Genomic DNA, 14,802 nt, shown 5'->3' with positions numbered 1-14,802 from the left:
AGGGGAGAGCATAACATCACTTGGGGGGCAGAGGCAGGCAGGTTCCTGTGAGTTCCAGGCCATCCAGGGCTACATATTGAGACCAAAACAAAACAAAAATAACAAAAAAACAAAAATCACCAAACCAACCAGCCAAGCAAACAAATAATCAAAAAAACAGTGCAAGAGGCTGGAGAGGTGGCTCAGTGGTCAGAGCACTGGCTGTTCTTGCTGAGGACCCGGGCAGTTCACAGCTGCCTGTAGCTCCAGTGCCAGGGATCTGACATCCTCTTCTGGTCTCTGCAGTCACTGTGTACACATCATATACACACAGACACACATGTATGCACACACATGTATAAAAAGAAAACATAAAATGAAAGAAAGAAAAGACCCAAACTCCCAAACATCAAAAAGGTAAAAGAGAACAAAAATATAAAACCAACTGTGAATCAGAAGAGAGCACACCGCAGCACCCAGGTCGTGGAAGAGCCGTGAGGTGTCCAGGTTGTCACCTATCACCTGAACAAGCCTGTACTGAAAACACTGGAATGAAAACAAGTCAAAAACTTTAATGGGGAGCTCAGGGCAAGCCCTAGAATAACAATCTATTGTCAACCATGAAATTACTGTTTAAAAGAACGCACTGAGGCAGGAGGGTGAGGGGCGCCTCCCCCTGCTTACATCCTGGCCGGCAAGGGGCTTCTGAGATAACAGTCAGGACACAAGGCCGGTCTCCATGGTGTGCAGCTGGGTCCCCACAACTTAATTAGAGGCATCCGAGTTAATGCTGCCAGAGTCTCCAGCAGGAGATGAGGCTGGCTGAGGGGTGGTGGTGCCCTGCCAGCTGCCATGGGCCTGAAAAGACAGACAGAGCATGAGAGCAGGTGACCACCGAGTTCCTAGGGGGCTTAGGACTTGCAGGCTGATGGCCTCCAGGAAGAGCCAGGCGAGCAGGGCGAGGGAGTCAGCGCTATGACACGACCAGCCTCTCCACCGGATGTGTGTCAGGACAAGCTTCCAGTAGGAAGACCAGCCTCACCACTGCCCCAGGATCTTCCACAAAGCATGCTGGCATCAGGAACCGAGTTCCCACAGCCTGAGGAACACAGACAAGGCCAGGCCCAGAGCCACCACCTCCACCTGAAGTGTCTCGGGGGCAGCAGAACAAAGAGGGAAGTTCAAAGCCTGGCTACACTGGCCTGTGGGCAGCCAGGAGGGCAGGGCCATAGCTAGTGGGCAGCAACTGTCCCCTCACGACAGGAGCAAGAGTCTCCATCTGTGGTGTCCAGAGGACACAGTACATGTCAGACAAGAGGCTTGGCCTGCCCTGCCTGTCCGTCTGAGGGTAACTGGACAGAAATGCTGGGCTCAGGGGACAATGCCCTCAGGTGGACACAGGGTGAGGCACAGGAGGTGCCAGGCACTCAAACTGAGGAACAGCTTCCCCTCTGTACTTGCTCAGGTCGGGCAGGTGCGGTGGAGGCTCTGTGAGTGAGGCAGTTGCTGGGGTGTGCTGAGGGACCCAGGCAGGGGACAGTGGCCTTGCAGGTTAGGCCCTGGTGGCTCAGGAGGGTTTCTGCATGGCATGGTGTTGCCCCAGGCCTGACTTTCTTTGCTCAGTGCTGGGGCTGACAGAGCCACTGGGTCCAGAGCAAGGGTGGATTGGGGCCTTGTTCTAATTCCTCTCTCACTCCGGATGGCTCTGCCCCAGAAAGCCTGAGCCTCCGGTAATGCCAGAGGCAGAAACAGACTTCAAGCTGCTGTTGTGCTACGGGCTGGGGCTATAATGGTGATGGCAGACAGGGCCAGAGCCAGAGCCACTACCATCTGTGCAGGCACTGTCCTGAGCCCCAGGCTGGCTCTGTGGGAGCTTCTAGGGAGAAATTCATGGGGCTCATCAGGCCTTGGCCAGGGCTAAGGTACTTATGCAGCACCCTTAGGACAACTCACAGCTCCTTTAGAGGCGGCTGCAGTCAGGCCGTCAGGACAGACCAGGAGATAGGTGACACCCTGGGAAAGTTCTGGAGGCACCTTGGCTACCTCAATGCTAGTCACCAAAATGCATCTCTGGCCTTGCTGATGACCTACCGAGCAGGGTGAGAAGACCCACCCCCAGTGATGGGTAGGTCTGAGTCCAGAGGCCAACTGTTTCCCTGGAAGAACCTAGCTTTTCCTCATGATCTCCTCCTGAGACCCAGGACCAGGGTCTCCCTGCAGGCCCAGGCCCTGGGGTAGGGGGTGTCACAGTGTGGTCAACTCACCTTGGGCTGTAAGCAGCTTCCCCCAGGTGGAAGCTGGAGAAAGGCCAGGGTCTGCAGAGTGAAAACCATGTCTCCACCACTGGGCAGTGGGAAGGGACCAGAGGAAGCTGTGAGAAATAGAAGGAATCAGGATGCAGGTCACAACCAGAGTTGGGCCAGCAGTCACAGGGACTTCTGGTTGGCATATGGCCACCTGCTCATGCCCCAGCCCTTGTGGGGACACTGGCCCCGTGCAGCAGAGTCCAAGCTGTTCTTGTTCATTCTGTTGGTACTGGCTTTGGCTGTACAGGGTTCTGTTGGCTGGGATCGTAGTCAAGAAGCTCCAGAAACCCCTGTCCTATCTGGAGGCACACACTTTTAATCCCAGCACTGGACAGGGGGAGGCAGGTGGATCATTGAGTTCTAGTCCAGTCAGGGCTATATAATGAGACCCTATCTCAACTCCCCACCCAAAAACAAACAAACAAAAGCCCCAGAAATTTCACCATGAGCCACAGCCTCACTCACCAGGGCTGGGTGTGGACAGGGAGCTGGCCTGACGCCCTGGGCCTTGGGCCTCAGTAGTATCCACAGCTATTTTACCAGTGTAGATGGTAGCCTCTTCCTGAAACTTCCCAGTGTTCTTTTTATACCGGATTCTTTTGTTGCCAAACCAGTTAGAGACCTGTGGACGGACAGACAGACAGACAGATGGAAGCTGCCATGGTGTCAGTCAAGTTGGGGACAGACCATATAAGGGCTGCTTGAGAGGGTTTTTCCTCTCACTGCCCAAAAGGAACAGTCTTGGAGCTTGCTATAAGAGGCTGGGAGCTGGCAAGATGGCTCAGCAGGTAAAGGTGCTTGCTGTTAAGCCTAATGACCTGAGTTTGATTCCTGGGAACCACATGGCGGAAGAGTATGAACTGCAACCTATCCTCTGACCTTCACATGTCACTGTGGCACATGTCTGCTTATAACTACATAAAACAAACAAACTCTCATGGGCTGGGGCTGCAGCTCAGCGGTAGAATGCTTGATGAACATGTACAATTCCTAGCACTGCAAAACAAGGAAAAAGAAAAGAAAGGTCTGGAGAGGTGGCTCAGTGCAGAGCGTTGGCTGCTCTTCAAGAGGATTCAGTTCCCGGCACCCACACAGCAGGTAACAACTGTCAGGGGACTCTAAGCCCTCTTCTGTCCAGGGGATCTGATGTCCTCTTCTGGCCTCCACAGGCATTGCACATATGAGGTACATTTACATACATGCAGGCAAAACATTCATATACATAAAAAAGAAAGAAAAGCCAGGCATGGTGGTGCACGCCTGTAGTCCCAGCACTTGGGAGGCAGAGGTAGGCGGATCTCTGTGAGTTCAAGGCCAGCCTGGTCTACATAGTGAGTTCCAGGACAGCTCGGGCTACAGGGAGACCCTGCTTCAAAAAGACAAAAAAAAAAAAAAAAAAAAAAAAAAAGAAAGAAAAAAGAGGCAGAACTTAGATGTCACAAATTGAACTCTGGACCCTGGCAGTCACCCAGGGTGGGCCGAGGACCCCCTTGGGCTGGTAAAGATGGAAAGCTACCTGAGGGAAACCAAGAATGTCTTGGGGGAGATGTTCACCAAGCATTCACTGCCTCACAGCAGCAGCCATAGGCTGCTTCTGCCTCCTCCCTCAAAAAGCCAGGGAGCCTGCATCCCCCTGGACCTGAGATCCCCACTCTTGGGGGTAGCTGGGGTGTATCAGGTGCATGGCTAGTACTGTTCATATGTCACCCCTCATAATGGCCTAGCAAGGAGCTGTTAGGCTGACGGAAGGCAGAGCCTCAGCAAAGCTCCTACCCCATCTCAGGGGCTTCACCCCACCTCAGGGGCCCCCATCCCACCTCAGGAGCTCCCACCCCACACCTACTCTGTCACACCCTAGCAGCATCCCTTGAGAGAACTCCACATAATTGGTGGGTAAGCTCACACCCGTCTCACAGTGAGGGAGGACAGCGCCTGCCCAAATCTTCACATTCACAGCGCAGAGCTGGGATCTGAGTGGAACCTAGCTGACTCAACATGGCCACTGGGCTCCTCTTCACGAGACTTAACCTTCTGGTTCTTCCAAGGGCAAGGAAAGCTCACCTGGGACACTGTGATGCCACCCTTCCTGGCCAGCTCTTCCTTGGTTTCTTCGCTGGGATAAGGGTTGCTCAAGTGGGAATAAAAATACTCATTTAGCACTTCCGTTGCCTCCTTGCTGAAATTTCTCCGCTTCCGCCTGAAGAGACAGAAGGCCTCAGTATGCAGCCACATGCCGGACTCTGGTATTAACCCTCACCCCTAACTTTGATCTTTGGGCAGGCTTTAACACGGGTGTGTGAATGTGCTCATGTTTGTGTGTGTTGATGTTGGGTGTCTTCCTCTATCACCCCACATCTTTATTTCTTTTGGAGACAGACTTACTAAGTAACCCTGGCTGACCTGGAACTTGCTATGTAGACCAGGCTGGCTTCCATCTCTGCCTTCCATCTCTGCCTCTGCCTTCCTAGTGCTGGAATTAGAGGTGTGCACCACCATGACTGGCTGCAGAGATGGCTCAGTGGTTAAGAGCACTGGATGCTCTTGAAGACCAGGTGCGAATCCCAGAACCCACATGGCAGCTAATAACTGTCCATGACTTCAGTTCCAGGGGATCCAACACCCTCTTCTGACCCCCAAAGGCACTTATGTTGAGCATGGTCTCTCATTGAACCTGTAGCTCACTGATTTGGCCAGACTGAGTAGCCAGTGAGCCCCAGGGATCCACCTGTTTCCACATCTCCAGTGCCTGGGTTGCAGACCCCCTGAATTTTCCTTTAAAAATCATCCATGTGTTTTTGTGTTTGCCTGTCTGTGCAAGCAGGTGCATGCATGCCATGGAATGTGTGTGGCGGTCAGAGGACAACTTTTTGCCATTGGTTCTCTCCTTCCTCAGTGGATCTAGGGATCAAATTCAGGTCTTGAGGCTTGTGCAGTAAATGCTTCTATCCTTTGAGCCGTCTGGCCCACACCTGGCTTTTTCTTTGGTTGTTTTTTTTGTTTTGTTTTGTTTTGCTTTGTTTTTTTTCTTTGGTCTTTTTGAGACAGGGTCTCCCTGTAGCCCCAGCTGGCCTGGAACTCACTATGTAGACCAGGCTGGCCTTGAACTCACAGAAATTCGCCTGCCTCTGCCTCCAGAGTGTTAGAATTAAGGGTGTGTGCCACCACACCTAACCCACACTGGCTTTTCATGTGGGTGTTGGGGTTCTGAACTCAGGACTTCATGTTGGTAAGGCAAAGCACGTTACTGACTAAGCCATCTCCCAATGTGGATCTTCTGGCATGTTGGTTTTTTTGTTGTTTTGTGTTTTGTATTTTTGAGACAGGGTCTCCCTGTAGCCCCAGCTGGCCTTGAACTCACAGAGATCCACCTGCCTTTGCCTCCCAAGTGCTGGGATTAAAGACGTGCACCACTATGCCCGGTATCTTCGGGCAGTTTTAAAAACAACAGTCAGGGGCTTTGGAGATGCCTCAGTGGGCAGTGGACAAGTGTGAGGACCCGAGTTTGAGTTCCTGGAACCCACATAAAAGTCAGATGTGGCATGCACACCTGTGATGGCAGTGCTCCTGTGGGGAGCTGGTGGCAAGACAGGAGAGTCCCCAGAAGCTCCAGGAGCACACAGTGGAAAACAACAGAACTGTCTCAAACAAGGTGGAAGATGAGCCCTGACACCTGTGGTTGTCCTCTGACTTTCACATGCATGCCATGGCACACATATGCCGTCCACTTGCCCGAGAGCCTGCACACACACACACACACACACACACACACACACAATTGAAAAATAAAAACAAAGGCTAGAGCCTGGTGTGGTGGCACACACCTTTAATCCCAGCAGAGCTAGGCAGATCTCCGTGATGGTGCACACCTTTAATCTCAGCACTTGGGAGGCAGAGGCAGGCAGATCTCTGTGAAATGGAGACCAGCCTTGTTTACATAGTGAATTCCAGACCAGCTGGAGCTACAAGGGCACGTTGTTTCAAAAATCTAAAAACGGGCTGGAGAGATGGCTCAGCAGTTAAGAGCACTGGCTGCTCCTGCAGAGGACCCAGGTTCAGTTCCCAGCACCTACATGGTGGCTAACAACTGTCTGTAATTCCAGTTCTAGGGGATCCAATGCTCTCTTCTGACCTCCACAGGAATTGCACAACATGGATGCACTTACATACATGCAGGCAATATACTTATACAGATTAAAAAAAAAATCTAAAAATAAACATAGGAACAAACCATCAAACCCTGTAGCCAAGCACTTTGGGCCTTTTCCCAAGAAGGTTGTGTGAGGCCTACACGCAGTCCACAGCCAGAGCTTCTGGACCTGACTTAAACCCCAAAAGGGCTGGGGTGTCATTCAGTGGTAGGCAGGGCACATGCTTAGTGTGTACAAGGCTCTGAGTTCACTCCCCAGCAATACAAAACAGCATAGCACAGCACACACAGCACAACATCTTGCTCCCACTTTACTACTGACCAATCCTTAGGGTCCCGGTGGCATTCCGCACAGTCCCTCACCTGGCATCCAGGAAGCGCGAGCGCAGGGTCATCACAGCCTCGCATGTGCTGTGCTTCAGCTGCCGCTGGATGGCACTGAACTTGCCCTGGATGACACCCACCATGTGCTCGATCTCCCAGAAAGACACGGGCCTCACCCTGCTCTGCTCCCGGAGAAGGTTGGTGACATGGGTGGTGAACTCACGGCAGGCCTAGGGTGGGGACAGACAGGCCAGCCTATGACTAAGCAGTGGGGTGGTGCAGGGCGGCAGGCTCCACACCTGACCAGCCACCTGCCACCCCCACGGCTCACACACAGGCCAGCTTCGGAGGAGTGAAGGAAAAGGCCTTCAGTGACATGGCCACCTCTGTGGCAACCACTGGTGGGCTGTCCCTGTTCTGCCACAGAGGAAGGGGTTAGCGTCCACGTTTGGCTGTGACAAATGCGCATTCACATGATAGAAACTCTTGCATGCAGAAAGATCACCTGTTCATATTTCTCTAGCTCAGAGTGGTAAATCTGTCGGATCTGGGACAGCTTGGCCCTGTAGTCTGAGTGCTCAATGCTATTGTCATTTGGACAGCCACCTGGGGTTGCTGCGCTGCCGGCCGCCGCCACTCCTCGTCCTCTCTTCTCCGGCCTGGACACACCCTCGGCCAGCAGCATGTTATCCAGCCTCAGGAGCTGAGCGTCAGGGGGATCCTCTTCCTGATGCCGAATGTTCACGGCTAGATGACAGACAGAAGGGGACGTGTTCTCTGCAGAGAAAACCAGCCAGAGCCAAGCAGCACTGGCACATAGCTGGACTATTATCACACTTAAAATTTTTTTTGATGTATTTGTTTTTATTTTGTGTTTATGCATGTATTGCCTGCATGTAGGTAAGTGCACCCGTGTTGTGCAGTGCCCACTGAGGACAGAAGAGGGCGTCAGATCCCCTGGAACTGGAGTTACGGACAGTTGGTAGCCACCATGTGGGTGCTGGGAATTGAACCCAGGTCCTCTGTAAGAGCAGCCAGTCCTCTTAACTGCTGAGCCATCTCTCCAGCCCCTATACTTTTGTTGGTTTTTTGAGACAGGGTTTCCCTGAACACCAGATGGACTGGAACTTGCTATGTAGACCAGGCTGGCTTCGATTTTACAGAGATCAGGATTAAAGGCATGTACCACCATGTCCAGCTATTACCACACTTTAAAATTTTTATGTATATATCCAGAAGAGGGAGTTGGAGCCTCTGGAGCTGGAGTTGGACAGGCAGTTGTGGGTGCTAGGAACTGGGTCTTCTAGAAGAGGACAGCTCTTAACTCCTGAGCTGTCCCTCTAGTCCCTTTATTACCACAACTGATCAGAGCTACTGTGTAACCCACTGGGACACTGATCCAAGTGTCATCTTCATCGGCACTGGGGCAAGGAGGCCAGGTGGAACTTGATTACAGCTGTGAGAACATAGCCAGGCTAGGCAGGCTGTGGGGAAGGTGCTTGGTACTAGGGAACTCTGACTCCTGAGCCAAGTCTCCTGAAGTGCTGGGAGGGGGCATCTTGGTGCTGTTGTGGATATAAAGACAAGTTCAATCTCTGAGACACACATGGTGGATGGAGAGAACCAATTCCTACAAAGTGTCCTATGACTACCACATGTGCTCTGTGGTATATATGCAGTCCCCTCAAATAAATAAATAAATAAGTAATAAATACATAAATAAATAAATAAATGATAAATAAATGTAAAAGAAACATTTAGAGGCGAGCACAGCCTAGCACTGGGACTGGGCACGGCACTGCACTGGTGAGTTCTGCTGTGTGTGTCCCTGTGTGTCCATGTTTGTGTGCTGGGGCTGGTGGTGTTATAATGTTGGAGAGGAAATGTTTGATCAAGATGTTGGCAAACTGATTCCATCCTGTCTCAAAACACCAAAAAAAAAAAAATTATTGGGTAGATTGTAGGAAAACAAGAAAATGTTTTGGAAAGGGAAAAAGTTAAGTTTAATAGGGGCTTATTGTACAAGCACGAGAATCGAAGTTCAAATCACCCCGAACCAAGTAAATCTGGGCAGGTGTGATGGTCCACCTATAATCCCAGTGTTGGGGAAGCAGAATCAAGGAATCAATGATGCAAGCTGGCTCTGAGTTCAGTGAGAGACCCTGCCTCATTAAAACAAAATGGAGACCAGGGGCTGGAGAGATGGCTTAGCAGTTAAGAGCACTAGCTACTCTTGCAGAGGACCCAGGGTCAGTTCCTGGTACCCACATGGTGACTAACAAGTACCTGTAATTCCAGTGCCAGGGAATCCCAAGCCCTCTTCTGTCCTCCATGGGCATGGCATGCACAGATGCACGTACATACATGCTAGCAAAACAATCAAACATATAAAATAAAACTAAAATTTTAAACATTGTATTTATTATTTTTATTTTATTTTATTTGTATGAGTGTATTGCCTGCATCTATATATATGCACCCATGTTGTGCAATGCCCACAGAAGTCAAATGGTGGCATCATATTCCCCTGGAACTGGAGTTATAGACAGTTGTTAGTTGCCATGTGGGTGCTGGGAACCAAACCTGGGTCTTCTGCAAGAGCAGTCTTAACTGCAGAAGAGGGCATTGTATCCTCTGGAACTGGAGTTGTGGATGGTTGTTAGCTGTCATGTGGGAGCTGGGAATTGAACCCAGGTCCTCTGCAAGAACAGCCAGTGCTCTTAACCACTGAGCCATCTCTCCAGCCCTATTTTAAAAAACTTGTATGCTGTTTTGTTATATGCTACAGGCAGTGTATATAAAAGTTTTAACCTTGTGAAACAGAAATTCATGGAAATTCAGAGAGGTAGCTATTAAGGACTGACAAACAGAAGATTATGTATTATGCACATGTGTTACAGGGATGCTTTGTGCAGACTTTAGATTTCTTGAATATTCACTAGTTTACGAAAAGTAGCCTAAGAAACTTCTGAAAGATTTGATTACAAAAAGGAGCAGATTTTCTAGGGTCTGAAGGGATTTGTGCTTGAAGATACTCCAGTCAACAGAGGGTCATGCTAAGCATTCTGCAGACACAACTGTTTTAAGTTTGTAGCTGCCTAGGAAACCTTCCTGGGATTGAGCCTGGGCTCTATCCGGAGCTACTGAACCACCTTTTTCATGGCAGCATGGTGCACTCTAGAGCCAGTCAACTTGTCCATCTGTCTGGGTGAGGGCTGGCAAGTCTCAGGGTGAAGGAGCCAGGGTGATTTTATTTCTAATTGTGTGTATGTACATGTGTGCAGGTACCCACAAAATCCAGAAGAGGGCGTAAGATCCCTGGGAGCTAGAGTTACAGGCAGTTATAAGCTGCCAATCATGGGTGTTGGGAACCAAATTCAGGTTCTCTGTAAGAGCAGGAGCCATCTCCAGTCCCCACATCTGAAAAGAAGCAACCCTCCTGCCTTCCACTGCAAGATCAACAGAATCAGGGACAGTCAGTGTTGGAAGTGTGATGTGGGCTGTGACAGCACAATGAGTTCTTCCTTTTATGTACCCAACAGCAAACATCTAAAGGTTCCTCAGAGCCAGGTGCCACACCAGGGATTATTTTTAAAAATGCAAGTAGCTGGACAGATGACTCAGTGGGTAAGAATGGTTGCCTTGCAAAGTATAAAGATCTGAATCCAGTCCCCAAAACCCATGTAAAATGTTGTGAGTGGCCATGTACATATCTGTAATCCTAGCACTGGGAAGAGCAGGGACAAGATTGTTGGGGCTTGCTGGCCTCCAGTTGTGATCTAGGCTCAGTGAGAGATGCTCTGTCTAGACAGAAATAAAGCAGAGAGTACCCATGGGCTCATGCATCACACAGATACACAATGCTACCATGAAAAACAGAGCCTAGATGAGATGGTTCAGCGGGTAAAGGAGCTTGCCAGCAAGCCTGAGGACTTGAGTTCAATCTCTGGGACCCATATGGTGACTCCCTGAGTTTTAGTCCATCACACTGGCTGGACCATCCCAAGTGATCTGTGCGGGATCTGTCACCTGCTCAGCACCAGCAAGGCCTAACTGTGCCTTTGCTACTGGTAGACTGCCCCACGGTACTTTGTTGTGGTAGCCCAGCACACTAACTGAGGAATATAACCTAAAGTTGTTTTTTATTTTCTATCCCAGGAAAATAAGAACCAGGAAAAGTGGAGGAATTCTGATGCCAGCCACGGGAACCACCGTCATACTTTGTGAGGCCAATGGCATAGGCAGGATCTGAGCCTTAGTTTCTGCACAGCTCAGATGGGAATCATGAACACATGTGTACATGTGCACTCTCACGTAAGGGGTTGATAAGCTCATAGGGAAGTGTGTCACTTCACTGCCCCATTCATGGACTGCTGCTGTGAAAAGTCCCAGCTGTACTCTGGTTTAGAGGCCCACAATGTCCTTAGGACCCTCACCTGAAACCCGAAGGTGCTTCTTTCACCTGCAGAGCAGCTCCACAGACACCCACCCTCAGGGTTCCCTCTTCCCTCACCTTGTTCCAGGTACAGAGGTAGAACTACCCCTGGCATAGCATGTGCGAGGCCCTGGCTTACTCCTGGGAGGGAGCCATATGGAGAACTCTGCTACCAATTCAAAGCAAGAACTTTGTGAAAAAAATCACAGTCCAAGCCAGGCCTGTTGGCACACACCTGCCATCAGAATTCTGGGAAGGCCAGGGGCAGAAAGATCACAACTTCCAGGACAGTTTCCTTCTCCACTCATGAATACAGGATGGATATCTAAATCAATGATCAGCAAACCCAAGTCCACATCATCTGTGTATCTAAACACATAGAGGATTTACCTCTGTCCAGGACACTTTCAAAATCTGTCAGGCATGTAGAACCTGGAGCCCATTCTAGGATAGCTATGAAGTGACCCAACACATTTGTAGGTGACAATGTCATGTCCCAGTGTCAAAAGGTTGGAACCCGTGCTTGTCCTTTCAATGAAAATGAATATGAATGAGAATCAGTATAGTCACCCTCAGGAGAAAAACAGTAATGAAAAAGAGTTAATTAAAAACACCAAGCCAGGGCTGGAGAGATGGCTCAGAGAACTTGTGGTTCTTGCAGAGGACCTGGGTTAGGTTCCCATCACCCATGTGCGGCAGCTCAGAACTGCCTATAACTCCAGCTCCAGGGGATTCAACACCTCTGGCCTCTGGCAGCACCTCCCCACATGTGCACATACACAGACATGCACATAAATAAAAATAAATAAATACCCCCCCCCAAATATTTAAAACCTGCCAGGCATGAAGGCACATGCCCTTAATTCCAGCACTCCAGAGGCAGGCAGATTTCTGTGTTTGAGGCCAGCCTGGTTTACATAGTGAGTTCTAGGCTAGCCAGGGCTATATAGTGAGATTCTGTCTCAAAAAAGGGAAAAAATTAAAAACAAACAAAAAGCTCAAAGAAAGAAGCAAGTAACCACCACCAGGAGCAAACAGGTGAAGAAGAGCCTTCCCTTCCTGTTTGAGACACTCTCACTAGCCGACGAGGCCGGCCTGTTACTCATGACGGCTTCCATTTTTGGCAATCCTCTTGCCTCAGCTGGGATTCTATCACCATGCCTGACTTATGATGTTTAAAAATATTTTTTTATTTATTCTTATTTTATGTGTCTGAGTGTTTTGCCTGCATATGTGTAAGTGCACTGGGGGTCAGATCCCCTGGAACTAGTTACAGGAAGTTGGGAATGGAACCCGGATCCTCTGCAAGAGCAGTCAGTGCTCTTAACCACTGAACCATGTATCTAGCCTCCAATTTTTAAAAAACTTGTGTGAGGTTAATCTTGAAGGGCGTCTTTGCTGTTCACATTTATTTTTTGAGACAGGGTCTCACTGAGCCTGGAGCTCACGGATTCAGCCAGGCTGGCTGGCTAATGGATCTTCAGGGATCTGTCTGTCTCTGTCCCTCCTCCCCTGGTGCTGGGGTTACTTGTGCACAACATCATACACTGCTTTTATGTGGGTGCTGGGGATTTGAACTCAGGTCCTCACACTTGTGTGACAGGCACTTTAACCACCAAGTCATCTCTCTAGCCCCTCTGATAAGTTTTAAAGAGCTCTACTTGTAAGCACTTTTTTTAAAAATGCATTCTTGACGCTTGTTTTCTTACAAGCAAAGATGCTGCTGGGAATAGGGAACTTGATCCCCAAACTGACAGCTCTTTCTTGCTGCCTTATCTGCCTTGAGTGAAAGGACTGTCCCTCAAACAGCCAGTTGGACTACTGTTATGCCAACACAGGCCGTCTGGAACACTCCACAGATGTCCTGAGACACCTAAGGTCACACTGAGCACTCCTGTACACCTTGGCTAGGGCTGCCCCTGTGCCTTTGTGAACTCTATGACTGTGGAGCCATTTCCACTTTGACCAGAGGGTGCCCTAGCAGAGGTCTGCCGTGACTGGTACACAGGAGCTGGCTGGGCGGCTTCCCTGGCTCGTCTTTTCTTACCTACTTTCAGTAGTGCAGCTGAGCTGGAAACAAAGAAAGAAGCACAGAGAGAGAAACGTGATTATGGCGGAGCAGCCACTAAGTGATGAGCTGTGGAACTGTCCTCATGATAGCAGGACTGGGCAGGCTAAGTGATGGTGGCTGAATTGTGGAAAGGGTCAGGCAGCCAGTTGAACAGTTCAAGAGTGTCCAGGGCAGGGGAAAGGGAGTGGGGTGGGAACAGCAAGAGCGGGAGGGGAGCTGAACTTAAGGATAAAAGGTTGTAAGGAGGCAGAGAGGAAAGCCTGCAGTCCGGCTACCAGAAGCAGTTCAAGGCCAAAGGTCTCAACCTGGGCAAAGGGTCTGTACTGACGCCATCACGGGCTGGAACACTAGAGGGCGCAGCTGCTGCTGCTCTGCCTGCCTGCAGGGCCGCCACGCACCAAGCAGGGAGCAAAAGCTGCTGACACCAGCGCTAGCCAAGCTTCCTCTTGCTTGTCCACTGGGGACAAAGAACCCACAGCCAGCTGCTGGGTGACACTTTAACCTTTGAGGCCATGTCCCACAGGGTAATTCATTTAAACAACATCTAAATAAATCTCTGGTATTAAAGAAAAAAAGATTTATTGACTCATTTATTTTATTTTTAGTTCTGTGTACGTGTTGTCTGTGTGTACATTTGTGCACATGTGTAGGCAGGTGCCATCAGAGGTCAGAGGAGTCAGATGCCCTGGGGGTGGAATTACAGCCAGTTGTGAGCTGTCTGCCGTAAGTGCTGGGAACCAAACTTGGGTCCTCTGTAAGAGCAATATGTGTTCTTAACCACTGAGCCATCTCTCCAGCCCATAAATCCTTGTTTTAAGTCACTAAATGTTCTCAGTCTCATACAGTTTCAAATTATTTGTGTGTGTGTGTGTGTGTGTGTGTGTGTGTGTCTGTGTCTATGTATGGTGTATGTGGCACACGTGTGGAAGTCAGAGGACCATTTTGTGGAGTCTGTTCTCCATTTTGCCTTTGAGATAGGTTCCAGGTATTGAACTCAGGTTGCCAGGCTTGCATTGCAAGTGTCTTTACCCCCTGAGCTATCTCATTGGCCCCTCATAAGACTTTAAAAAGAATATTCCAGGGGCTGGAGAGATGGCTTAGCGGTTAAGAGCAGTGACTGTTCTTCCAGAGGACCCAGGTTCAATTCCCAGCACCTACATGGTGACTACGAATGCCTTTAACTCCAGTTCCAAGGGAATCCGAAGCCCTCTTCTGACCTCCGCGGCATTGCACGGCACAGGTGCACTCACATACATGCAGGCAATACACTCATACACATAAAATAAAAATAATAAACAAATATTTTAAAAAAGAATATTCAAAAAAAACCAAAAGAATATTCCAGAGCTGGTGAGATGAATAAAGGTGATTTCCACTAAGTCTAACAACCCAAATTCTATCCTTGGGACCCCCAAAGTGGAAGGAGAGAACCAACTTCCAGAAAGTTGTTCTCTGACCCATAACATATGCCATGGCACATAAGTAACACACACACACACACAAAATGAAATTTAAAAGTTTAAAGACTTGACAAAAAAAA

At 49.5% G+C, this 14,802-nt stretch overlaps 1 protein-coding gene and 1 pseudogene across 1 annotated transcript in view; both read right to left on the bottom strand.

The window, feature by feature from the left end:
* Positions 1 to 533: 533 nt before the first annotated feature.
* Pbx4 (PBX homeobox 4) overlaps positions 534 to 14,802 on the bottom strand; it is a 49,483-nt gene continuing 35,214 nt past the window's right edge. The window contains exons 3-8 of the mRNA XM_008824677.2: positions 7,262 to 7,503; positions 6,796 to 6,986; positions 4,347 to 4,482; positions 2,751 to 2,907; positions 2,244 to 2,350; positions 534 to 837 (exon numbers count right to left, since the gene is read on the bottom strand). Of these exons, the coding sequence (XP_008822899.1) occupies positions 745 to 837; positions 2,244 to 2,350; positions 2,751 to 2,907; positions 4,347 to 4,482; positions 6,796 to 6,986; positions 7,262 to 7,503 (926 nt within the window). The 3' untranslated portion in view covers positions 534 to 744. The remainder of the gene's footprint in view (positions 838 to 2,243; positions 2,351 to 2,750; positions 2,908 to 4,346; positions 4,483 to 6,795; positions 6,987 to 7,261; positions 7,504 to 14,802) is intronic.
* Positions 9,738 to 9,956, bottom strand: LOC115068675 (annotated as a pseudogene).

The sequence above is a fragment of the Nannospalax galili genome, unplaced genomic scaffold (assembly GCF_000622305.1).
Source record: "Nannospalax galili isolate Female #2095 unplaced genomic scaffold, S.galili_v1.0 scaffold529, whole genome shotgun sequence".
Classification (NCBI taxonomy): Eukaryota; Metazoa; Chordata; class Mammalia; order Rodentia; family Spalacidae; genus Nannospalax; species Nannospalax galili.
Note: the sequence above shows the minus strand (reverse complement) of the source record. Positions and strands in the feature narration are given on the sequence as shown.